This window comes from Schistocerca cancellata, chromosome 6, assembly GCF_023864275.1.
Source record: "Schistocerca cancellata isolate TAMUIC-IGC-003103 chromosome 6, iqSchCanc2.1, whole genome shotgun sequence".
Classification (NCBI taxonomy): domain Eukaryota; kingdom Metazoa; phylum Arthropoda; class Insecta; order Orthoptera; family Acrididae; genus Schistocerca; species Schistocerca cancellata.
This window is the reverse complement of record NC_064631.1, coordinates 542,197,686-542,224,200: the sequence shown is the minus strand read 5'-3', so window position 1 is coordinate 542,224,200 and position 26,515 is coordinate 542,197,686. Positions and strand designations below refer to the sequence as shown.

Sequence of the window (26,515 nt, the reverse complement as noted above, 5' to 3'; positions counted from 1 at the left end):
TTTGGTTGATTTGGCAGAGGGGACTAAATGTAGAGGTCATTGGTCTCATTGGATTAGAGGTGGGTGAGGAAGGAAGTCGGCCATACCCTTTCAAAGGAACTATCCTAGCATTTGTGTGAAGCAGTTTAGGGAAATCGCAGAAAACCTAAATCAGGATGTCCGGATGTGGGCGTGAATCATTGTCTTCCCAAATGGGAGTCCAGAGTACTAAACGATGCGCCAGAGAGAATTTTCAGTCAGTGTTATGCGGTGACCTGCAGTTGTTTCAATTTTATTAGCCTCTGATCCTCATTAGACTTGTATTACACAGACAGGCCATCCTGTGTGTTTCAACCATTGTTGTACTTTGCCAAAGATACAGAGATCTTTGAAGACATACCTTAATCTCCAATGTGAAGTTTTATGTTCTTCAAAAGCTGTAGTTCATGTTCTGCGTCTGCTGCAGAAGATTTGGAACTTAATTACTTATAAATGCAAAATTAATACAGCACTTTCCTCACATCTCCCCTGTGCAACGACAATACCTCCTACCAAATTCCTTGGTGTTTCGGACCTTAATTTCCAAGCAATTCCATATCTAGAGGCATCCTTGTGAGGCTTACACTCTCTTTGTTAGTCAGTTAGTTTCACATTCCATGGATCATTTTGCATGATAAATTGTCATGGTATGGAATGAGTCATTTTACACTCACATCACAAATTAATTTGTAAACAAGGCTACCTGCTGAACCTTTATAAGTTTATTAAAAAAACATGTAGCTGTGAGTTGGTAATTCCTGCCCACCGCCTTTTACAATAATGGAAATTTTTCTACAGAATAGAAGGAGATGTCGAGGAGAAACTTCTTCAAATTTTATTTTGCTGTCTGTCAGACATTTTATGTCCCTTGATAAGTCATCAAGAATTTTGGTTGCACTATTGTGCACCACTGTTTAGTACTAGAGACAGCCTCAATGTGGAATAGTGGATGTCATTTTTCCTTTTAGTATTGTAATTATATACATCAGTGTTCCTTTTGAACTGCAATAGACAATTTACAACAAATGTCTTGGGGGAATAAATATACTGTGAGGCAATAGTCGGACTGCCCAACTCCTTAAACAGATGTCTACAAGATTTTCATGAGTGATCACCACATAATATTCTGTTCTTGAGCTCTGAAGACTTTCTTTCTTGAAGATAATTTACCCCAGAACATTGTTCCATATGACATTATTGAATGGAAATATACAAAAATATGGCAGCTTATTGATTTCTGTCTCCCCAAGATTTGCAGTTATCCTAAGTGCAAATGTGGCTGAACTAAGTTGTTTTAGAATTTCCAGAATGTACTTTTTCTAGGTATATTCTCTTAAATATGGACACCTAAAAATTTTCAAGTTTCCTCCCTGTATATTATATCTCACCGTGTAAAATTCAAGCTTTCGCAACAAACTGTTGCCTCATCAGGAAAGAGGGAAGGAGAGGGAAAGACGAAAGGATTTGTGTTCGTTTGTGTGTCTGTCGACCTGCCAGCACTTTCATTTGGTAAGTCACATCATCTTTGTTTCCCTTAAAACCCACATCCTCTCGTCTTTCCCTCTCCTTCCCTCTTTCCTGATGAGGCAACAGTTTGTTGCGAAAGCTTGAATTTTGTGTGTATGTTTGTGTTCGTTTGTGTGTCTGTCGACCTGCCAGCACTTTCATTTGGTAAGTCACATCATCTTTGTTTTTAGGTATATTTTTCCTTCGTGGAATGTTTCCTTCTATTATAACCATATCTCACCGTGTGTTATACTTATCATTGGTGTAGTACCCCTTTTTGCGTATTCTCCCTCAAAACTAGTACCACTGGGAAAAAAAATAAAAATTTGAACACCTCACTCCCCAAGACCCGTAGTTACCAAATGAATTAGTTCAGTTTCTTGCAGCTAATCATTCATAAACTTTTTTGTGTTACAGAAGGTAATTGCCACATTTTATGCCAGTAGGACACTTTTTATGTCTGCCTGGTTCAACATACGCAACAGCTTTATAAAAATTTGATAAAAAATGTGAAAGACTGGAAAAGTAAACAAAAATCCATGGTCCCTCACCCATTCTCTTATTTGTACACATTGTTATGAAATAATTTGCAAACTGCTCACTTGAGATTCAGAGTTGGTTAATAAAGGGACAACTGTGTAGTATGTTATTCACATGAATAAGCCAGACAAATTATTCTCGATAGCTGCATTAGGTGTTTTATTAAACAGTAAATTGACTTCAAACACAAAATCTGTTGTGGCACTCTTTGACTATTTTTTCGTCATGGAAGATAACCTTTGTTTTTTAGATTGGTTAGTAATTTATTTCATGAGTGATAATATTAATTGATGCCAGTATTGTTATTCAATGCTTAGTCTTTAGGTATTGCAAAGTCAAATATTATTGTGCTGTTCACCCTATTTTGATACCTCTATTCTGCTTTTCATTATAATATTTTAAAAGATGTGCACAAATTTCAGTTTTGTTTCTTCTGTCTTTAGCTGGCTGAAGCAAACAAGATCATGTACCTGAACTCATATAAAATGAAGTTATCTATAATATTTGGAGTTCTTCACATGATCTTTGGAGTGTGCCTCAGTGTAGTGAATCATGTGTAAGTATCTACTAAATTAATTTTCTGTACTTCCATATATACAAAAGTTGGTTTCCATCTGTTGCTGAGTTAGCGTTTGCTATTGGAATTTTCCGCAGGCTCTTGAAGTCCTATTCCTGTCATTAATAAGGATGAGTTAAACTTGTCCATATCCATATTAAGTTGACAATAGAGCTGGAGATTGAGAGTCAGGTATTTTTTCAGGGCCACATTGTGCAAAAAGTAGCAGTTAGCTCTCTTGGATGTATTGTCTATCACAAATGAATACATACAGATTTAATCACTCACCTGTAGTTGCCGTCACCAACCAGATAAATCTGATGTGCTAAGCTGAAGATAATTGCTCACAAGGCTCAAGAATTTGGTGAGAAGAGATCCTAAACAGTGAATTATAGCAGCTGAGGGCAGTTTTCTGTAGAGACTTTAGTATACAGAGGATCCCATTAAATGTGCTTTCCTCACAGTGTTATCAGAAAGGAAGAAACTGAGTGATGCTAGGAGCTATTGTGTACTTACGAAATTAGGACAATCTGTCAGTGAAAAAATGAAGGGCATTAGAAAATCATAAGATCGCATCTAATTTCATCCCTCCCATCAAGACACTTAGCTTGCTCTGCTCATCAAATATTACCTTCTCATTTGGATGTCAGTTGCTGACACATTCTTTGCAAAGTGGAATAGCGTACACCAGCCAGGAAAACAGCATAGTGAAGGAATGATGTCTGGAGCAATAACTTCACACATGAAGCCTCCCACCCAATGAATCTGTTGTTTCATAACATTACATTTCCCAGAAGCATGCAGGTAACTCAAACAATACACAGAAACAGCCTGAGGCCAGTTAGAAGCTCAACACCAGCCAAAAAAAAAAAAAAGAAAGCTGGTGGCCAGGTCAGAGGTTGCAAAGATTCAATTGCATTCAGTTGTACAGTTTTGCACCCACAGTGGTTGACAGCCTGATTTTCATTATTTTTATATGCCTTTGCACATGCACCATATAGTAGTATGTCAAATCTGACAAAGTGGCTTGGGCAAAACAATATAGGGTTTTTGTGGTAGCATCTGGCAAATCACACAGGTTCTATATGGATATTTAATATGCCAGAAAAGCCTTAGATCACTGATATTGTTACTGAGGTATAAATTTCACCCAGAACATGTGTCCAGTTTAGGACTGGCGTAGGTGTGGAAGGGAAGGGACAGCAGAAGAGGGAATGAGGAAAGACAGTGTTGGTGTGGAACATGTGTGTACAGACGAGTGTGAAACAGGTTGGAAATGGCCACTGGGATGGAGGGTGTATGTGAAAGACACAGACTACTTGCCCGTAACATGAAGATGGGTGAGGTGAGGCAGGGGGCAGTTCAGAAAAGCAAGCTCCTGGCTACAGTTTGATAGGCCCATACATCAGTGTGGATAGTTAGTTTCTTAATGGCCATAACCAAACAGAACACTGTGCAGTTATTGCAACAACGTTGGTAAATTTGTGGATGCTTTCACAGATTCATGGCATAAAGAGAATTTAGTTGAAGCCCTGGCTGATAATTAATGTGGAATGTGCATTTTATAGGATTCGTTGGACAACTCTAATCAACTTTGTGAAAAGGGAGTATTGGTTCCCTGCTGGTTCCGTAGTTCTTCATTCTCTCAGATCTCAGCTTGATTACTTTGTCTGAAATCACACTAATCGTTGTGTATTAGTTGATCTTGGTGTGTAGTGTGATTTGTTTGTATCTAGGTTAACACTTCTATTTGAACTTATAGTTCCCTCATATCTTTCTTGATTTCATAATCTTCCCAATGTTGCTCTTACTGTTAAAAAAGTTCTCTATTATTCTTAGGATGATTCTGTTTCCTGGTGTCTTATTAGATGTCCAAATAATGAAATTCATTTTTATATTGATTGTGCTCATTACTGGTTCAATTTCTTTGTAGACTGTTACATTAGAAGCTAGTATCCAGTGCCCATTTTCTTGGTATTTTCGTGTGTGTGCATATTCTGATTATTATTCTATCTGGAGTATTCCATCTATTTCTACAGTCTGTTTTGTAGCTTTTTGAAAATGGTTTCACTTGCTTACATTATATTTGACTGTATAACTGTTTCATAGTTTTCTTAATTTTGTGGCTGTTAAGAGGCTTTTTTCGTTTCTGTTCATGATGATACATGGTGCTTTCATCAGTTTGTTTATTCTGTTAAGCCACTTAAGTTTATCCTGAGGTTACCTGTCATGTTACGATTTCTCTTAGGCATTTATATGTTCTCTGTGATGATTTCCTGTTCTTATATCGTGATATTTTTAACACGTGGTGGGTCAGATAATATATTTTCTGTTTTTTCCAAGATATATTTTGAGGCTGATTTTCTGCACTGTTTTGTGTACCGATTTAAATGGTTTTAGTTTTCTGAAAGGGAAAGTGACATCATCAACAAATCCCATGCAATTCAAATTTGTTGTCTTTGAGTTCTGAAATGTGATGTTCTGTAAGGTAACTTGAAACTTTCTCTCATTATATATTCCAATGTACAGTTGAAAAGAAGTGATGACAATCTATCTCTCTGTCTTAAACCTGTTTTTATGGGAATGGCATTAGAAAATTTTCATCAGAATTTAACTTTATATTTTGTGATTGTTAAAGTGATTTCTATCAATTTGACTAATTTTGTAGTCATATTCTGTCTTAAAATCTACAAAGGTTATTGCAAGTGGTTCATTGTATTTCCTGTAATAAGTGATCACTAATTTTAAAGTAATGGTTTTTTCTGCACAGCTTCTTCAAGGTCTGATGCCTCCCTGGTATTTTGCTACTTTTTGCTGTGGTTGATGGTTAACCCTATCATATAAAATTCTGCACAAAATCTTATATGTACTCGTGGGTTAAACATCTGTAGCTATGTGGATAGCTCTTATTTCTTTTTTTATTGTTCAGGTGGATTATCAGTACTGTGATTTCATTGGTTATCTTGTGCCTGAAGATGCTTTCTTTTTTGCAGGCATTTTCGGAAGCGAATCAATATTATCTTGGAATTTCTACCTCAAGTTCTCTTCCTTGTTCTGTTATTTGGATACCTGGTCTCTCTCATGTTTGTGAAGTGGGTTGTATACAGTGCAAAGAACGGTAAGTATTTCTGCATAAGCACTGCAAATGTGGTGTGGTAATAATATCAGGGATAACAAAATTAACTGATTATTTTAAAAAGTGACAGCTATTCGAGTTTAAATAACAGAAAAAAATGACACCTTCAAATTTAAATAACAGTGATATATTTCAGACTTAAACAAGAGAGAATTTATATACAGAAAATGTCATTTTTAAGCAGTATGAACTTTTTTCTGTGTGAGAACATACATAACACACAGGTTCTTCTACTAATAATGCAAACATAACATGAAATTTATTTTTTGACTTATGATTGAAAACATCACCATGAAGAAAGTAAGGTAATTCAACCTATTACCACATTGAGAGACAATAAGGAGGCATATACTTTTCTGAAAGTAGGCCAGAAGCAAAAGCTGCAAGGCCAGCCAAAATATGCTCCACCCAGACAAATATGGAAAATAAATAAGGATAACGCAGAACGGATAATATTATTGCTGCCATGTTTTTCTTTTAGTCTTGTTTGGTTGATGATATGTTTTCTTTTTTCTGCTGATGTAATAACATTAGACTTAGAATCTTGTTTTATTATTGTATGCAATAAAAGGTTATAAGTCATCTGTGTTCCAGAACATTTGCCACCCTAACTAACAGATTAGAAAATTAATTGCAGAATAGTTTTTCATAATATGTCAAAGTTCAGATACAGGTTAACGATGTAATGAATATATTTGGGAAATGTCTTTGTCTGCTTCCAGAGCTACTGACAAGTGAGCACTGTGCACCAAATGTGCTTATCACATTTATCAATATGCTGCTTTTCAAGCAAGCAGAGCCATTGTGCAATATTGAGGGCAAAGACTGCTGCAACATATATATCTTTGAGAGTCAAGGAACAGTGCAGCAAATTATGGTGTTTGTAGCACTTCTTTGTGTCCCATGGTTGTTACTGGCGAAACCGCTATACATTATGTGTTCTCGTAAGAAAAGCAGACAGGTATGTCATATTTAGGAAAACATTATTTTTGTTGCCTTAATTTTGTAATTATGTGTATGTACAAAGTTTAATTTAGGTTTTGTGTACAGAGTTCAGGGAATTACGGGGAGGGGGGGGGGGGGGTGGTACGTAGTTAACATGTAATGATGGGTATAACCATGTTCAGTGGTGGCTAGTTATCATGAGGTAATGTGCTACAGAATATGCACTAAAATTATGCCATTTCTCTTCAAGAGCAAGCCAGAAAGCACACTAAAATTATGCCTTCCTCTTCAAATTTGTACTGGTATGCAAATAACTTGGACAGAAACATGTTCTGTAGCACTCTCTTCGCGATAACGAGAAATGCGTGTTGAGTGCTGAAATGACAGTCGGCCATTCTACAATTGACTCAGGGAAGGGCAAAAAAACAGTCACACATATGTAGTTTTATTTTATTCATTGCAGTGTGAAACTATCTTTATGTATAAAAACTCAGCCTGCATACTTTTGTATGTGCAAAACTCAAAAGTAGTTGGTCAGTTGACTTGAAATTTTGACACCACTTTGCATTTGAATATGTGCATGTTTTTATGTATCTGTTTTTTAAATACATATAACATATAAATGTTGTTGTTGTTATCAGTCCTGAGACTGGTTTGATGCAGCTCTCCATGCTACTCTATCCTGTGCAAGCTTCTTCATCTCCCAGTATCTACTGCAACCTACATCCTTCTGAATCTGCTTAGTGTATTCATCTCTTGGTCTCCCTCTACGATTTTTACCCTCCACACTGCCCTCCAATGCTAAATTTGTGATCCCTTGATGCCTCAAAACATGTCCTACCAACCGATCCCTTCTTCTAGTCAAGTTGTGCCACAAACTTCTCTTCTCCCCAATCCTATTCAATACCACCTCATTAGTTATGTGATCTACCCACCTTATCTTCAGCATTCTTCTGTAGCACCACATTTAGAAAGCTTCTATTCTCTTCTTGTCCAAACTAGTTATTGTCCATGTTTCACTTCCATACATGGCTACACTCCATACAAATACTTTCAGAAACGACTTCCTGACACTTAAATCTATACTCGATGTTAACAAATTCCTCTTCTTGAGAAACACTTTCCTTGCCATTGCCAGTCTACATTTTATATCCTCTCTACTTCGACCATCATCGGTTATTTTACTCCCCAAATAGCAAAACTCCTTTACTACTTTAAGTGTCTCATTTCCTAATCTAATTCCCTCAGCATCACCCGACTTAATTTGACTACATTCCATTGTCCTCGTTTTGCTTTTGTTGATGTTCATCTTATATCCTCCTTTCAAGACACTGTCCATTCCGTTCAACTGCTCTTCCAAGTCCTTTGCTGTCTCTGACAGAATTACAATGTCATCGGCGAACCTCAAAGTTTTTACTTCTTCTCCATGAATTTTAATACCTACTCCAAATTTTTCTTTTGTTTCCTTTACTGCTTGCTCAATATACAGATTGAATAACATCGGGGAGAGGGTACAACCCTGTCTTACTCCTTTCCCAACCACTGCTTCCCTTTCATGCCCCTCGACTCTTATAACTGCCATCTGGTTTCTGTACAAACTGTAAATAGCCTTTCGCTCCCTGTATTTTACTCCTGCCACCTTCAGAATTTGAAAGAGAGTATTCCAGTTAACATTGTCAAAAGCTTTCTCTAAGTCTACAAATGCTAGAAACGTAGGTTTGCCTTTCCTTAATCTTTCTTCTAAGATAAGTCGTAAGGTCAGTATTGCCTCACGTGTTCCAACATTTCTACGGAATCCAAACTGATCTTCCCCGAGGTCGGCTTCTACCAGTTTTTCCATTCGTCTGTAAAGAATTCGCATTAGTATTTTGCAGCTGTGACTTATTAAACTGATAGTTCGGTAATTTTCACATCTGTCAACACCTGCTTTCTTTGGGATTGGAATTATTATATTCTTCTTGAAGTCTGAGGGTATTTCGCCTGTCTCATACATCGTGCTCACCAGATGGTAGAGTTTTGTCATGACTGGCTCTCCCGAGGCCATCAGTAGTTCAAATGGAATGTTGTCTACTCCCGGGGCCTTGTTTCGACTCAGGTCTTTCAGTGCTCTGTCAAACTCTTCACGCAGTATCGTATCTCCCATTTCGTCTTCATCTACATCCTCTTCCATTTCCATAATATTGTCCTCAAGTACATCGCCCTTGTATAAACCCTCTATATACTCCTTCCACCTTTCTGCCTTCCCTTCTTTGCTTAGAACTGGGTTGCCATCTGAGCTCTTGATATTCATACAAGTGGTTCTCTTCTCTCCAAAGGTTTCTTTAATTTTCCTGTAGGCAGTATCTATCTTACCCCTAGTGAGACAAGCCTCTACATCCTTACATTTGACCTCTAGCCATCCCTGCTTAGCCATTTTGCACTTCCTGTCGATATCATTTTTGAGACGTTTGTATTCCTTTTTGCCTGCTTCATTTACTGCATTTTTATATTTTCTCCTTTCATCAATTAAATTCAATATTTCTTCTGTTACCCAAGGATTTCTATTAGCCCTCGTCTTTTTACCTACTTGATCCTCTGCTGCCTTCACTACTTCATCCCTCAGAGCTACCCATTCTTCTTCTACTGTATTTCTTTCCCCCGTTCCTGTCAATTGTTCCCTTATGCTCTCCCTGAAACTCTGTACAACCTCTGGTTCTTTCAGTTTATCCAGGTCCCATCTCCTTAAATTCCCACCTTTTTGCAGTTTCTTCAGTTTCAATCTGCAGTCCATAACCAATAGATTGTGGTCAGAATCCACATCTGCCCCAGGAAATGTCTTACAATTTAAAACCTGGTTCCTAAATCTCTGTCTTACCATTATATAATCTATCTGATACCTTTTAGTATCTCCAGGATTCTTCCAGGTATACAACCTTCTTTTATGATTCTTGAACCAAGTGTTGGCTATGATTAAGTCATGCTCTGTGCAAAATTCTACAAGGCGGCTTCCTCTTTCATTCCTTCCCCCCAATCCATATTCACCTACTATGTTTCCTTCTCTCCCTTTTCCTACTGACGAATTCCAGTCACCCATGACTATTAAATTTTCGTCTCCCTTCACTACCTGAATAATTTCTTTTATCTCGTCATACATTTCATCTATTTCTTCATCATCTGCAGAGGTAGTTGGCATATAAACTTGTACTACTGTAGTAGGCATGGGCTTTGTGTCTAACTTGGCCACAATAATGCGTTCACTATGCTGTTTGTAGTAGCTAACCCGCACTCCTATTTTTTTATTCATTATTAAACCTACTCCTGCATTACCCCTATTTGATTTTGTATTTATAACCCTGTAATCACCTGACCAAAAGTCTTGTTCCTCCTGCCACCGAACTTAACTAATTCCCACAATATCTAACATTAACCTATCCATTTCCCTTTTTAAATTTTCTAACTTACCTGCTCGTTTAAGGGATCTGACATTCCACGCTCCGATCCGTAGAACGCCAGTTTTCTTTCTCCTGATAACGACGTCCTCCTGAGTAGTCCCCGCCCGGAGATCCGAATGGGGGACTATTTTACCTCCGGAATATTTTACCCAAGAGGACGCCATCATCATTTAATCATACAGTAGAGCTGCATGTCCTCGGGAAAAAGTACGGCTGTAGTTTCCCCTTGCTTTCAGCCGTTCGCAGTACCAGCACAGCAAGGCCGTTTTGGTTAATGTTACAAGGCCAGATCAGTCAATCATCCAGACTGTTGCCCCTGCAACTACTGAAAAGGCTGCTGCCCCTCTTCAGGAACCACATGTTTGTCTGGCCTCTCAACAGATACCCCTCCGTTGTGGTTGCACCTACGGTACGGCCATCTGTATCGCTGAGGCACGCAAGCCTCCCCACGAACGGCAAGGTCCATGGTTCATGGGGGGAACATATAAATAAATATGTAATATATAAATGGGAATTGTTACTAAGAATCTCAAAAAGTGTTTATATAATTACTCAAATTTTTAAATGCTACTCTAGTTTGGAAGAATATAGGATATATATTTTTTAATTTACATAACACACACACACACACACACACACACACACACACACACACACACATATATATATAGCGCTGGCAGGTCAATAGACACACACACAAACAAACACAAACATACACACAAAATTCTAGCTTTCGCAACCAACGGTTGCCTCGTCAGGAAAGAGGGAAGGAGAGGGAAAGACAAAAGGATTTGGGTTTTAAGGGAGAGGGTAAGGAGTCATTCCAATCCCGGGAGCGGAAAGACTTACCTTAGGGGGAAAAAAGGACAGGTATACACTCGCACACACACACATATCCATCCGCATATACACAGACACAAGCAGACATTTGTAAAGGCAAAGAGTTTCTTTAATTTTGGGAAGAAGGTAGAAGGTAGGGGTGCGGGGTGTTGGTGGGGTCAGGAGGTTGATGGAGTCAGGTGAAAGGTTTTGTAGGGGGCCTAAGGTTCTGAGGATTCCTTGAAGCTCCGCCTGGACATCAGGAATGGGATTACCTTGGCAAACTTTGTAAGTGGTGTTGTCTGAAAGCTGACGCAGTCCCTCAGCCATATACTCCCGACGATCAAGTACCACAGTCGTGGAATCCTTGTCCGCCGGAAGTCTCAAACTCTTTGCCTTTACAAATGTCTGCTTGTGTCTGTGTATGTGTGGATGGGTATGTGTGTGTGTGCGAGTGTATACCTGTCCTTTTTTCCCCCTAAGGTAAGTCTTTCCGCTCCCGGGATTGGAATGACTCCTTACCCTCTCCCTTAAAACCCATATCCTTTTGTCTTTCCTTCTCCTTCCCTCTTTCCTGACAAGGCAACCGTTGGTTGCGAAAGCTTGAATTTTGTGTGTATGTTTGTGTGTCTATCGACCTGCCAGCGCTTTTGTTTGGTAAGTCTCATCATCTTTCTTTTTATATATATATATAAACTAAATGCCTCTGTATATGCCTCTTGCCTCTTTGCCTCTGTATATGTCTGCTTGTGTCTGTGTATGTGTGGATGGATATGTGTGTGTGTGTGCGCGAGTGTATACCCGTCCTTTTTTCCCCCTAAGGTAAGTCTTTCCGCTCCGGGGACTGGAATGACTCCTTACCCTCTCCCTTAAAACCCACATCCTTTCGTCTTTCCCTCTCCTTCCCTCTTTCCTGATGGGGCAACAGTTTGTTGCAAACTTATTGTGAGAAAGAAAATGCTCTGCTGTAAAAGTTTGTGATTTTGTTTCCTTTGTCACGGGCAGTTTTAACTATGATAGTGGGGCATTTGAACCATTAGGAAAATTATTTCTCCTGTGTGTATTCTTTCACATTACATTCTGACATACTGTTTTTACAGAAAATAGGAAAGTTGTTTTTCTGTCTATCGGCTTATGATTGGAATACTAAGAGTACTGTAGAATCTGAATTTGCAGCAACAGTAGACAAGGCTGAAGATCAGACGGGGCAGGAGGGGGGCGGGGGGAGATGAACAGAAGGGTGGAGGATATTGACAAAGAGAGCAGAAAGGAGAAGACAGGCAGAGAGAGGGAGCAGGAGGAGGAGATGGTGAGAGACAGAGAGAGGGAGCAGGAGGATATGGAGAGAGGGAGAAGGAGAAGATTGACCGGGGGGGGGGGGGGGCAGGTGGTGATGGATGGAAAGAGAAGGGAGGAGGAGGAGGAGGAGATGGACGAGATGGACGCAAGTGAGTGAGAGGAAGAGATGGGCAGGGACAGGGGGAGATTAGGACATATATCCAATTTCCATGCATATAGAAATGTGTGCTTTCTCTTTCCTTTCTTTTCTGTTTAACCAGACTTAAATACAGCAGTCTGTGGCCAGGTACAGCTAGTTAACTACATAATTTAAATAAATTTAAACAGTTCAGTTTATAAATGTAAAAGTAATATATTCAATTCTGTTATGAGTACTCCATTGTAAGTCAGATGGCTATAGATAGTGGTAAAAAAAAAAAGCGAGTTTAAGGGAAATTTAGTGTGAAAATGTACTCTGTACATGATCTGCAGACGATCTGCTAAATAGACTGTTTTCCAGTAGAGATTTTGAGGCAAAAGTGAGATTTGAAGAGTTAAGCAGGTCTACTCTAAATGTAAATCTAACAGCAGGAGGGCATGGGATGTGGCTAACTGATTTAGCTCAAATTATGTTAACAGAATCAGATAAATGCCCCTCTCAAGTTACTGCAACTTTCCACTTGAGTGGGCTGTAGTGAAAAGTAAAATGCTCTCTAAAGATTTACACACAGTGAATTGGGTATTTTTTGAGCAGCCTTTCTTGTAGTGGTGTGGTAGCCAAATGATAAAGTGTGTTGATGAGCAATTCATTTTAAGTTTGATTCTCACTGCTACCAACACTTTATTATTGTTAATATTGTTGTTATTATTATTGTTATTATTCTTATTATTTATTCATTTCGCCCTCTAAGGAGCACATGGAACCATTAGTTAGCACTGGTCTTCTTAGCTTTCTTGTTCTTATTTTCTTCCCAAAACTTCCTCATCCTTTCACTATGGGCCTTTCTTCTTTCTTGTGTCCATATATTTTTCAATTTCAGATTCTTTTCCATCAGGTTTTTGGTTGCGAACTTATGAGAGTTGATTTTCTGTGTGTATGCAGTCCGTGTGGTTTCTAGTGGGTCAATGCCGAGTTCCATGAGGTCACTTTGGGTTTCTGTTAGCCAGTGTGCCCTGGTTTGGCGAGTTTCTTTGATGATAAGGAAGATTTTCTTGGTCATTCTAGAGGCATCCATTCTTGCTAAATGTCCGTAGAATTTCAGTCGTCTTTTCCGTGCAACTGACATGAAACGTTCAGCCCTTGAATAGAGTTCTTCAGAGCTTTTGCGCATCCAGATAAGATCTTGAATCTTGACTCCAAATATTTTCCTGAGTGTTTGCCTTTCCATTTTCTCAATGTCCTTGATGTTGATGGTTAATTACAGTGTTTCAGTTGTGTAGATCACTTCTGGTAGAGTGACTGTATGATAGTGGTGACGTTTGGCTTGGGTGGATAGCGGTTTCTTATTGTATTTCATTGTATAAGCTTTAGGTAATTTTTCTGCTCTTGTTTTGTGAGGTACTTTTTCATTGCCAGTGTTGCTGATCATTTCACCCTAGTACTTAACTTGTTTGATGTCACCATATTTTGTTGCAAGTGGTTTCAGATTTGAACTTTTGGTGTCCATGATTGTGTTTTCTTGTAAGAAATTTGGAGACCGGTTTTGATGGCAGCCTCATGAAGTTTCTCAATGACATGTTTGGCTCACTCGGGAGTCCGCATAGTTATTGCTAGGTCATCAGCAAAAGCAAGGCATTTTATGTTGATTCATTTGTCGTTTGTTCCAGGTATTTCTTTCTCCCACGTCTTGATAGTCTTGTCCAGTACCAGGTTAAGGAGGAGTGGGGACAAACCATCACCCTGTCATACTCCTGTCCTAATTTGAAAAGGTTCAGAACTTTCGAAGTTGTGTCTGTAAAAAGTCTGCTCAGTTAATGACGTAAATTTTGATACCTGCACCATATTCACAAGGTGTATTGAACAGACTGGTGCGATAATTGAGTCGAATGCTTTCTTGAGTTCTACGAAGCTGACTACTGTGCGGATCAACTGATGGTGTTACAGTATCATCTTCAGGTTCCAAATCTGTTCTGCGCAGGATCGATGTGGTCGGAAGCCTGCCTGATAGCACCGATCATATGTTCTGTCTGTTGTTCTAATCTGGTAAGAAGAGCATGTGAGAGCACTTTGTAAGCGACTAGTAGGAGTGAAATGCTTCGATAGTTGTTGAGATCGGTCTTGTTGCCCTTTTTGTGTAGAGGGTGAATCAAAGCACTTTTCCAATCTGCTGGTATGACTTCACTTTCCCATATATTTGCAGTGATAGTTGTTAGTCCGTCAATCAAGAGTTCACCTCCAATCTTGAACATTTCGGCAATTACACCATCTTTCCTTGGTGCTATGTTGTTTTTTCAGATGTGAAACAATGTTTTGTATGTCCTCATGCGTAGGTGGAGTTGAATCCTGGTTTGGTGTCGCAACATAGAAGTCAAGTTTGTCTACTGGTGGTTCACAGTTGTGTAACTTCTCGAAATGCTGTTTCAGGATTTCACAGTTGGCCTCTGTGTTTGTCTCAAGTGTTCCATCAGGGTGCTGAAAACAGAGTGGGTGGCTTCCCTAAATGTTGTATAAAAGTTTCTCATGTTATTTCTTTTAAAATCATTATAAATTTCCTCTAATCGTTTGTGAAGGTACATGCATTCAATTTGTCTGATGGTTTTCAATATTTTCTTCTCTGTTTCCAAAAAGATCTGCCAATTCTCCAGGGTTTGATGGCTGTGCCAAATCTTCCAGGCTTGAATAATGTGATTAAAGTGCTCTGTCGCAGTCTGTTGTCCACCACCTGTGTTTCCTTTTCTGTGGTGGTTATTATTATTATTATTATTATTATTATTATTATTATTTTATTCCTTGCAATGTTAAACTCTTAATTATAAATTTTAAATATATCGAAAGAGCTCAATTTAAAGGGTTATTCAGAAAGTAAGTCATTTTGGTCTACTGCGGTAGTGGTTGGGCCTACAACCACCATCTTGATGTACCATAACATTCTTATACTCAATATGCATCCGGCATGTGATCTGTGTCTCTGCTACTTTTTATGTGTGACATATTAAAATGTGCACTGCTATAGAAAAGCCCATCACTTGTAAGGTGCGTTCTGTGGCAAGGTTTCTTTTAATACAAAACTGGAAACCAATTGAAATTTGTCAAACACCGACAAAGGTATGGTGGGGGATAAAGAACAAGTGTCAGGGAAAACTTAGTGCAAAAGATTTGTTTTTTCATGAAAATGCATTTCCAAGCATGACTAGTCTTACCTGGAAGCTCCTATGGAGTTTTGGATGGGAGGTCTTTGACTATCCACCATACAGCCTGGATTTGGTGCCGAGTGACTATCACCTCTTCCCATCAAGAAAGACATGGATCACTACACAGCTCTTAGATACTGACGTTGAACTGTTTGCCAGTGTAAACCAGTGGTTGTAATTGCAGGCTACAGATTTTTCTGGAGACAGTATTAAAAAACTTGTGCAATGGTATGATAAGTGCCTCAATGTGAATGGCGATTATGTAAGGAAAGAGCTTAAGGGTGTACCTTTAAAATGTATATAATAAAATTTGGTTTTTGCGTATTGTTAATTTTTTCTTTCAAAACATCTGCTACTTTCTGAATAGCCCTTTTGTATATTTAAAGTGGAGATCAGAATTGGGGACTAATCCACAATATTTTGCCAATGGAGACATCATGATTTTCCCAGTTATGGGCCTTTTGTCCTGTGGATACACATAATGTGTCTTAACAGAGTAGTTTCCATTGCCTTCTGCATTCTTATACCATTGGTCATTGCTCATTCTTCTGCCTTTTAGGAGCAGTTTCCCACCCTAAGGACAGGAACTTCTATCTGCTTCCCCACCCTCTTTGGCAAGGCCATTGCCAGCTGTCGATGACAATATTTGTTTAGAAACAACTGAACACTCAGTTGACTCATATCAGATGTCAAGAATGAGGCTGTACTCATTTGCCTTTATTTATGAATCTGTTGAAATATTCAGTTGAGGTTCATTTACTGATGATGGCAGCAACAAAAGAAGAGTAATGAATGCTTCCAGTAGCAACTGAGTTCAGTTGCTGTGCCATGAAATGCTGTCTTCACTGTTGAATCATATTTTGATGGCACACTGTCATTGAGCCCCATTATGATGCTAATCATTGTGAAGTCAGTGTGGCACAGTAGCTGTGCATAATTTGTTCTGGAAGCATGGACTACAATATCTACTTCCACGTCATGGTTGCTAAATAAAACTGAATATAGAAAAGAAACACTTTTTGCTTTTGGTTCTCTAATTACTAATTTTCATTACCTATATTCCAGGTTAATTAGCCCATTGTCTAGCGTTATTGGCAAAGATGCTACTGTGCATACTGATACAAATATTAATAAAGCATATAATTAACATTGGAGGTATGAATTAAAAAACACCTTCAGTCACAACTTCTCATGTTTTATTAACTACATGATGCGATCAGTTTATGTGATCTCTCTAAACTTGTGGTTATAGCTTGATACCAGTGCCTACCAATTTTAATTGTATATTTCAGCACTGAGGATGGTCACTAAGTGACCAAAAATCGATTTTGCTGACAATAAAACGACAAAATACGGCCAATGCTGATTTTCCTTCCAATTCTATCCACTACTTGGTCGTGGTGCACAGAACACTCCATGCAGTCGCCAATCAGTATTGAATACAGTCACGTTTGAAGCTGTGAAATATGGATAAAATTAAAGAGAATTAAGTCATCAAAGTGACTGTTAACAGTAAATATAATTATGAAGTATTCTATTCACTATCATGACTAATAAAATAAATTACTAGCAATTCCATTTACAGTGGTGCACAGCCTAACAAAAATGTATTGTATATGTTAGCCATTGTGTCAACCATTGGGGGCATACTGAATTGTTATATTACTGTTAAAAATTTGGGTTCACCATGGTCATATAGTGATGTTGCATCACTTTACAGTAAAAAGTTCAAGGAACATCAGCATGTCAAACATAAAATACCCCAAATATAAAACACAAATCATGTTGCACTGATGTCCTAGCCCACTTATTAACACCACAGTGGTGACTGAGCTAGTCCAATGATTGCTCAGATCAGTCTGTATACAGTTGTTAACATTGCGGCATCTGACAATCAGTATGTACTTGCATAAATTTCAAACTACATGTGCCATAATACAAATTCTTTCTTCACTCCAGTATCATTGAAATTACTTTTGTTAGAATATCCTGAAGATGACGACTTTTGTCAGAATTAGGTAACATATTTAAATTACAAATTTACGATAAAAATTTAGTTCAGACTACTTATCTACGCACAGTATATACAAGTACATCAACAGAAATTGATCACCATGGTAACTGTATGCAAGATAGTATAGATCACATCCACACAGCAGATTAAATACAAGATATTGTGGTGAAAGAATCACCAAGGTCAAGGCTGTCATGTTGTAGAGCATGCTCTGCAACAGGATATTGTGTGTTGCAATTATACACTCTCCTTACTCTCCGTGTGTGCCCATTCATCCTAACTGATAACTTTGTGGTGGTCATACCATTGTAGAAGACTGAACAGTATTTTCTTAACATCTGGTACACAATGTAGGAGAGTGCCTAGGATAAGTTTTACAATGGGGACAATCACAGGAGCTGGGGCCATAGATAGGGGAAATGGGTGCAGAAGGAGCACAGGGTCTGATCAGGATATTCGGAGATATGGGGGGAGGGGGGGGGGGCAGAAAGCTGTAGTCTGTTTGTGAAAACCAATTTATTTGCCAATATTACTACATTAACACAATTAGCGGATTACTGATGTTGGCAATACTTCTTGCCATCTTTGTATCCATAAAACCGAGCAGTGGTAGTTGCATCATACAGTGCTTAAACTACTCTTGTCACATTAGGACTATACAGCATCCATAAGAAAGTAGAATTGTACAGTCCTAATGTCACAGAGTGGTTTCAGCATTATATGATGTAACTACCACTGCCTGGTTTTATGGATATGAAGATGCAATACATATTGCCAAATTACTAATCAAGTAATTGCGTTAAGGGGCTCCGGAACGCCCTATACTTGCAATGTTAAAATAACGCTTATAAATTACATCTTTCCTCACAAAGTATTTGAGGTAGGAAGATGAACTTTTTACAGATTATTTATTGGAATATGGGCTACAACTTAACACAGGAATTTTACAAAATTTTTGTTCAGTTATTAAAGATGATTTTTTTTCAATTGTAATGAAAATTCACAACATTTTTTTGCAATTTTTTATTTATATATTCAAAAATATACAGTTTTTTGAAAAAAGGCTGTGTTAAATTATGCAGATGGTACTGTGTAACATTTACTGAAAGTTTGAAACAAATATGTTTGGAAGATCCTTAGAAAACATGTAACTAGTATGAGAAAATAAAAGTTTTGGGAATCGAGTGACAAAGATTGGATTAACTTTTTAGTGCATTCTAGGTCCATAGGATGGATTATCTTCATCCTCTGCAAACTCCTCCTCCAGCTTCCTCTTGTTCCTCCTCCTGTTTACTCTTGCTTGTATTTCTAGACTCTTTACAGCCCTGTCTGCAGCCCGAAGGCGTTCCTTGTCTAAAGCAAGCATCGCTCGTACCATGTTAGAACCTATCTTCATTCCCATATTTCTAAATACCTTGCACCTTACAATGTTGCCATCATTGACAGTCGCAACAGCAACTTTACTTTTACTTATTATTATACTTCAACAAAACAGAGACTCAAGAAACAGAATTAATTACGAATATTTTCGAGATAACGACAGAGTAAATAAACATGAAACAATCGACAATCACACCAGCGATATATATTGAACCATCACAGGTTAGCCACAACACATACTTTATCTCACATCACTAAAATGTACCTGACGAACACGGACGTTAATAATAACACCATTTGACAACAGTTTAACAGCGCCACAGTGGGTCACGCCCATGTAGAACAAATTTTAAAAAAAATTTAAAAATAGTTGTAGTCTTCGGAATTGAATAAATTATATATCTATTAAAAGGTAATAGTCTGCAGATTCAGAAAACGCATAAAAGTAAAAATTGAACTTTTCATGATTTTTGAGCCTTTCCGGAGCCCCTTAACATAGCAACCTTGGCAAATAAATTGGTTTTCACAAGAAGGTTACAGTACAATATGCACTGAATGATCATGTTAGGTATCCGTAATTTATTGTTTTGATGGTGGGAAATTCTTATTCAAAATCAGTGGGGCACACTGGAACTGGCAGTTAATGGTAGATCATAAAATGAAAGCAGCATGCTTGTAGGGAACTAGGTTCATTGAGGAAGCTGGAATGTGGGAGTCTGTGTATGTGCCTTTCCTATGTATTTTAAACTGGTGGCTTCCTGTGTTAATGTCAATATTAGTGCTTGGAAAGTAAATAGATGTGGCTGCTTTTCCAAGATGTGCTCCATGTTCTTAAGTTTGGCTCATATTTTTCAGAAAGATTTGGCTCTGCCTTGTGGTTTATCCATACTTCAACAGTACACAATCTGTGTGTCTATATCTATGTGACTGAAAAATTGATTGTAGCCAGGTCTGCAAATGGTTGTAATAGATCGAAATTAATAACCAGATGTAAAATATTGTACTCTGTAACTAGAATAGATATATAAAAAAGTTGATTTTTGCTGTGACTGTATTGCAACTTGTGTACGTGCACCAGTACACCTTGTATTTGGCTAGAGGTTCAGAATAAATAAAGTCAGTTTCAATATTATTCATGGAAAATTTCTGCAACAGTGAAGATGAAGATGACAGGAAGTCCATCTCTACATTTGTAGAATAGGTTTGGTTTCCAAACTAATTTTGCTTTAAACATAACTCTACAATAACTCTAACTCTTCTGCTGCATTAATGTACTCTTTCAGCAAATACAGAGGCAGGGAGGAGGTTGTGCACATCAAATGAAACTTAGGTTGCATTAAAAGTGACATTCATCTGATCTGTTTAGTAAATTTGTACTGTTATTAATACTGTGGTTTTTTTATGTATAGTATTTTTCCCTTGATGCCTGCATTAGTTTTTCTTCTTATATTGTGAACTGAAGTTTGAGCTGTTGCATGTACTGATTGACCTGGTCAATTACCTTTATGATACTTTAATAAAACCATAAAGTAATGGTGCAAAAGGATTCAGCTGTATTATGGCTCTTATTTCACTCTCACAAACCATAATCTCATTGTTTTAAAGATTTCATCTATCTTCTTGGCATAATCTGTTTTATCTTAAAGTACCACTGTACCTCCCTTGTCCACTTTTGCTACTATCACCATATTGTTTTTCACTTCATATTTTTAACTTTCTGAGAATGTGTGCCTTCCTGTTGTACTGGTGTTTCAGGTGTATTTGTTGCAGAAGTAGCAGATCGATTTTTTCCCCCCACTCCTGTTTTTTGTAAGGTTGGCATTTTGAACAGTTAATTCCAAATCCATTCTCAAGTGGCCTAACACTTACAGACAGTGTGTTCTGTTAGAAACATATTTGTAACCTTTTGTCACTAACTCCACTTCTTCAGGGGTCAAGGATAAATTTGATAAATTAATAGTTATCTTCAATGGTTCTCTGTTTCCATCTTTACTGGTACTTCAGAAGCCTTCCTTTTATTTTTCATCATTTTATAGAACATTTTCTTATTGCTCTTCCATCTTCTTCAAGTTTTTTTGTAAACTCTTCCCATGCCTTTTTCTTTGCTGTTTCCACTATTTCTTTGCACTTCTTCTTTTCCTCTATATATCTTTTATGGTCTTCGTCATTTTTAGTTTTCCACCATTTTCTCCATGCTCCATTTTTTCTTCTAACTGCTTGGATTGTGGTATCAGCCCACCAACTTGTCTGTCTTATTTTTCCTTTCCAGATGTTCTGCCACATACTTTTTGTGCTGCTTCGACTAAAGTGTCTTTGAATAAACTTCATTCTTTTTCTACATCGCAGAAAACTTCTTTTGGAAATTTTTGTGTTACTAATTCTCTGTACTTCTCAGCACATTCACTCTCCTTCAATTTCCAATCCCGTATCCTCATCACTTTCTTCTGTTTTCTATTTTTGACACACTGATTCATTTTACATTGTCCCACCAGTAATCTATGGTCTCCATCTGCACTCACACTTGGAATTACCTTCACATTTGTTACTTTCTCTCCCCATTCCCTATCTACTAGAATATAATCAATTACACTCTTCGTTCTTCCATCCCAACTGTATCTGGTGATAACATGACTTTCTCTCTTCATAAACCAGCTGTTTGCTATTTTCATTCCATTCCTCTGGCACAAATCCCGGAGTCTTTCCCCTTCTTCATTTCTACCTCCATATCCAAAACATCCCAATACTTGATCAAATCCCTTTCTGTCTTTGCCTACCTGTGCATTAAAATCTCCCATCACTATATTAGCATTCTCTATATGGTTTTCTAACACATTTTCAAAGTCCATCTTCTCTTATTCGCTACATCCCACTTGAGGTGCATAAATCTGGATTACTTTTAGTGTTTCTTTTTGGAATCTCAGGTTTAAGATTATGATCCTGTCTGATATATATCTCACATTTTCAATACAGCTTTGTACATTCTTATTCACCATCACTGCCACACCATTTCTTCCAGACCTGTTATTCCCACTCCAGTACAGTTTTCCTCCTCCTCTCAAATTCTTCTCACCTTTTCCCTTCCACTTTGTTTCACTTAATCCCAATATATCTAACTTCCTCTCTGTCAGTACATCTGTCATTTCTTCCATTTTTCCATTGAGGGTTAATATATTAAGGATGCCAATATTTAGGTTATTTTTTAGTCCAGTTGGTTTCATCTTCTTGTACTGATGAATATCATCAGGTCTCCCATCATTTGCACCAGTACTTGAAGAAGCAGTGGGGTCAAATCCTGAGTGGTTCGTTCCGAGGCTCGTCTGTGTTTTGAAAGCAATATGTGAAGATTTTCCTACTGGCTTGCTAGGCCTAACGCAAGGAAGGATTTTCTGTTGGGGTTGTCTCCCTTAGCCTTTGGAGTTTCTCCTCCACCACAAGGCAGTGGTTCCCTTCTCATTTAATCCCCAGAAAGGAGGGTTCCCTCATCTGCCAGCTACGCCGTTCCGAAGTCTTCCTTCTCCGCCGTCGCTGCCATTAAGGTCTTCACCCGTAACCCTGATCCAGGGAATATAAAAGATCTCTGGAAAGAACATTTTAAGAAGCTGTTAAACACTGAGGAGCAGGTACATGAGGAAACAACAAATAATGGAGAAATTGAGAGAAGTTTGGAAGCAGAATTAGGACAAATTACACAGGAAGAAATGGAAAAAGCTGTGAAGAAGATGAATGGGGGGAAAGCCCCAGGACCTGATGAAGTATCAGTGGACATGATAAGAGCAGCAGGTCCAGTGGGAATGCAGTGGCTGTATAGAGTACTATCAAGCGTGTGGAGAAATAGTAAAATACCTGGTGACTGGAGAACAGGAGACATTGTTCCCATCTTCAAGAAAGGCAATAAAAGACTTTGTAAAAACTACAGAGGAATAACCCTCATGAGTCATACAGCCAAGATTTTTGAAAGAATTTTACTAAATCGAATAAGTGAAAAGATAGAAAAGGAGCTGAGTGAAGAACAGCATGGGTTTAGGAAAGGAAGGAGCACAATCGACCTGATATTTTCTATCCGTCAACTGATGGAAAAAAGTTGGGAGTATAACAAAAGGGTGATAATGGTTTTTATAGACATAGGAAAGGCATATGACTCAGTTTCAGGGAAAGACTCTGGGAAGAACTGAAGAAGATAGATATAGAAGATGGATACATTAATGTTATAAAGACAATGTACAGAGGCCACAGTTGTAGAATTAGAACACCATTGGGGAACTCTGAATACTTCGAAATAAGACAAGGACTTAAGCAAGGAAGTATTCTATCTCCTGCGCTTTTAGTGTTGTGATGGAGGGAATGAATAGGGCAGTTAAAGATATAGTAAAAGAAAAAGACAAAAAGATGATTTTTGCAGATGATATGGTAATATGGGGTGATAAAGAGGTAGATGTACAGTTACAGCTTGATGCGTGGAAGGAAATAATGAAAAGGTATGGATTAAAAATAAATAAAGATAAGAGTGAAGTAATGGTATTTGGAAGAGAGGAAGGAATCAATGGAAATATTACCTTGAATGGAGAACCCCTCAAATTGGTAGAAAGTTTCACTTATTTAGGGAGTGAAATATCTAGGGATGGAAGAATAACTAACGAAATTAATAGGAGGTTACAGAAGGGAGGCAATTTCTACCAAACAATAAAACATCTGATTTGGAATAATGAAGTTTCAGAAAGAGCAAAACTCCTGATGTATAAGAATTATTACTTCCCTGTTGTCACCTATGGTGGAGAAACATGGACAATGAAAGAAAGGGACTGGAGCAGACTGCAAGCAGGGGAAATGAAATTTCTCAGAGCAGGAAAAAACAAGAATGGACAGAGTAAGGAATGTAGAGATTAGAAAGGACCTCAAGCAAGAAAGTATGAGAGAAGAAATTGAAAGAAAGAGATTAAGATGGTATGGGTGTGTTAAGAGGATGCATGGGCAGAGACTCCCCAAAATTATGGAAGAACTAAAGATGAATGGGAAAAGACCTAGAGGGCGCCCAAGAACACGGTGGAAAATGGGAGTGAGAATATCTGTTGAAAGGAGAGGTGTGACCTGGCAGCAAGTGGAGGAAGAAAAGTGGTGGGAGGACCGAGCCAAATGGAGAGGACTCATCAGCACCCAGACCCGGCAGTAGCTGGAGCGGGATCCGGATATAGATAGATAGATTTATCTGAAAACTGAAGCGTCTTGACAGTCGGTACTTTACTGACTGCAGTTGAGCTAATTTCCTATTCTGAATAACATGCATGCAGTCATGCTGTTGATTTGTATGAAAATTCTTGTAGAATGTAGATACTTCAGGAGGGGGGGGGGGGGAGAAGACCCCTCACCGAAAAGTAGAAGCTTTGAATTGTTGATAAGCACACAAAGATGGGAACATGAATTGGAAGAGGCTGATAAGATGGAGGAGGGGGAAACAACTGGGTGGAGCATGTTACTCACAGTTGCATGCTGTTGTGACATTGGTTGGTCAAACTTGTTCACAGTCTGACAGTGGCCATTCATCATGGTGGGCAGCTGGCTGACAGTCCTGTTTTACTTACCTCAACACAGTCACCATTACTTGCTATATCAGTGCACAAAAGACACCCAAACCTGTACAAAGAAATTAGCATACTCCTCATGTGAGAAAAGTTTACATTTATGTTTTTCTTTGCTTTATTTTAGTTTTTTAAGTTAATATGTATGTTACCTCACATTCCTGATATTATTAAATGGAAAACAAAGCATTTTGTCAATGCTGATTAGTATGAGAAATAATAACAACTTTCTCAGAATAGCTTACATGACATTTGAAAGCTTTCACTGAAGACTGATTTTTGAGTGCAGTTATTTCTTTAGAACTTACTGTATTGAAATTTGTTGTATAGAAAGATTAATTTCTTTTCTGACTCATCAGCAGGTGTCAGCGTCTGAGAATGGTGATGTAAATCAAGGCATTGAACTGCGTCAGGAAAATGAGGAGGTTGGGGCAGTTACTCCTGCAGATGGGCATGATGGCCATGGAGAAGATGATATGACTGAAGTTTTCATTTACCAGTCCATACATACTATAGAGTATATTCTCAGCACTATCTCTCACACAGCTTCATATCTGCGACTATGGGCTCTGTCACTTGCACATTCTCGTAAGTACAAAGAAATAGAAATCTGATAGCTGGCATGCGCATGTGTGTGCGTGGGCATGTGTTTGCACTCTCACTTCACAAGGATTTTTGTATAGGTCATTACACAGTGCCACCTTAAAATATAATAATGAGAAGTAGAAGGACATAATTACATGTCACCATATTAATAAAATTAAGATAGTACTAAGTTGTAGTATGATGACCATTTTCATACCAGTAAACTGAAGTAAACTGAAGATTCTACTGAGTTTTGGTATACTGAACATTTCACATTAAAAAATATGAAGTACAAAATGGTATTTTAAGCAAAGGCAAGTCTAGGTTGGAATATCAATATTGATGAAAAGGATAGATTTGCTAGGCACCATATGGATGACATGTTGAGTTGCAGACATGTATTACAGTAAGACAGTTACATACTGAGCTTTCAGCCAAAGCCTTCTTCAGAAAAGAATGAAGAACGCACACACATTTACACAAGGAAGGCACGCCTTGTGTAATATCTCCAGCCTCTCTGCCCAGAAATTGTGTGTGTGTGTGTGTGTGTGTGTGTGTGTGTGTGTGTGTGTGTGTGTGTGTTCCTTTCTGTTCTGAGGAAGGCTTTGCCCAAAAGCTCAATGTGTAACAATCTTTTCATTGTGCATGTCTGTAACTCAGTGTGTCATCTTCACAGTGAGTAGCAATCTATTCTTTTCATAACTGTTAAAATAGAACTTTATGTGTAAATATTATCATCTTTTTATTTCAGTACGTGTGTTGCAGATTTCTTTGATGATGTGAATAACTTACTTACAAGTACTCTATTGCTCTCTTACAGAACTTTCTGAAGTGCTGTGGACAATGGTCCTGCGGATGGGACTAAGAGCAGAAGGCTATACTGGTGCAATTATTCTATACATTATGTTCCTAGCTTGGTCTTTCCTCACTGTTGCCATTTTGGTTTTGATGGAGGGTCTTTCAGCATTTCTTCACACACTAAGGCTCCATTGGTATGTACAGAACTCACAAATTTGTAAATTTGCAGTACTTTGAAGTTGTAAACTGCAAGAAGAGTCAATGAGAGTAAAATGAAGACTTTTTTTGCTTCAGTATTTAATCTGTTAAAGATTTGGGTATGTGTGAGGTATCACCACGAACAGTAACAAATTTTACTACAACTTCACAGGAGTCATCTTGATAGAAGTGATTGTAAAAACGAAAATAATAGGCACTGGTTTATGACCCTACCCTAATGTAACAGAGGAGCTAAAATAGCTTAGAATCATGAGAGAAATTAAGGTTCCTGATGCAAGAGACAATCTTCATTCTTGCCTCAGAATCATTATGCCTCTATGTTGAGGTGCTGGACCTTTCACAAAAAAATCTCTCTTCTTATGAGAG

At 38.1% G+C, this 26,515-nt stretch overlaps 1 protein-coding gene across 2 annotated transcripts in view; it reads left to right on the top strand.

The window, feature by feature from the left end:
• LOC126190883 (V-type proton ATPase 116 kDa subunit a 1) overlaps positions 1–26,515 on the top strand; it is a 704,052-nt gene that overhangs the window by 657,754 nt on the left and 19,783 nt on the right. The window contains exons 13-17 of one of the 2 annotated variants that reach the window (XM_049931488.1): positions 2,508–2,620; positions 5,614–5,738; positions 6,479–6,717; positions 24,910–25,135; positions 25,953–26,124. In XM_049931488.1, coding sequence (XP_049787445.1) covers positions 2,508–2,620; positions 5,614–5,738; positions 6,479–6,717; positions 24,910–25,135; positions 25,953–26,124 — 875 coding nt within the window. Of the gene's footprint in view, positions 1–2,507; positions 2,621–5,613; positions 5,739–6,478; positions 6,718–24,906; positions 25,136–25,952; positions 26,125–26,515 lie in introns of both variants that reach the window. The other variant, XM_049931487.1, reaches the window with a different exon arrangement.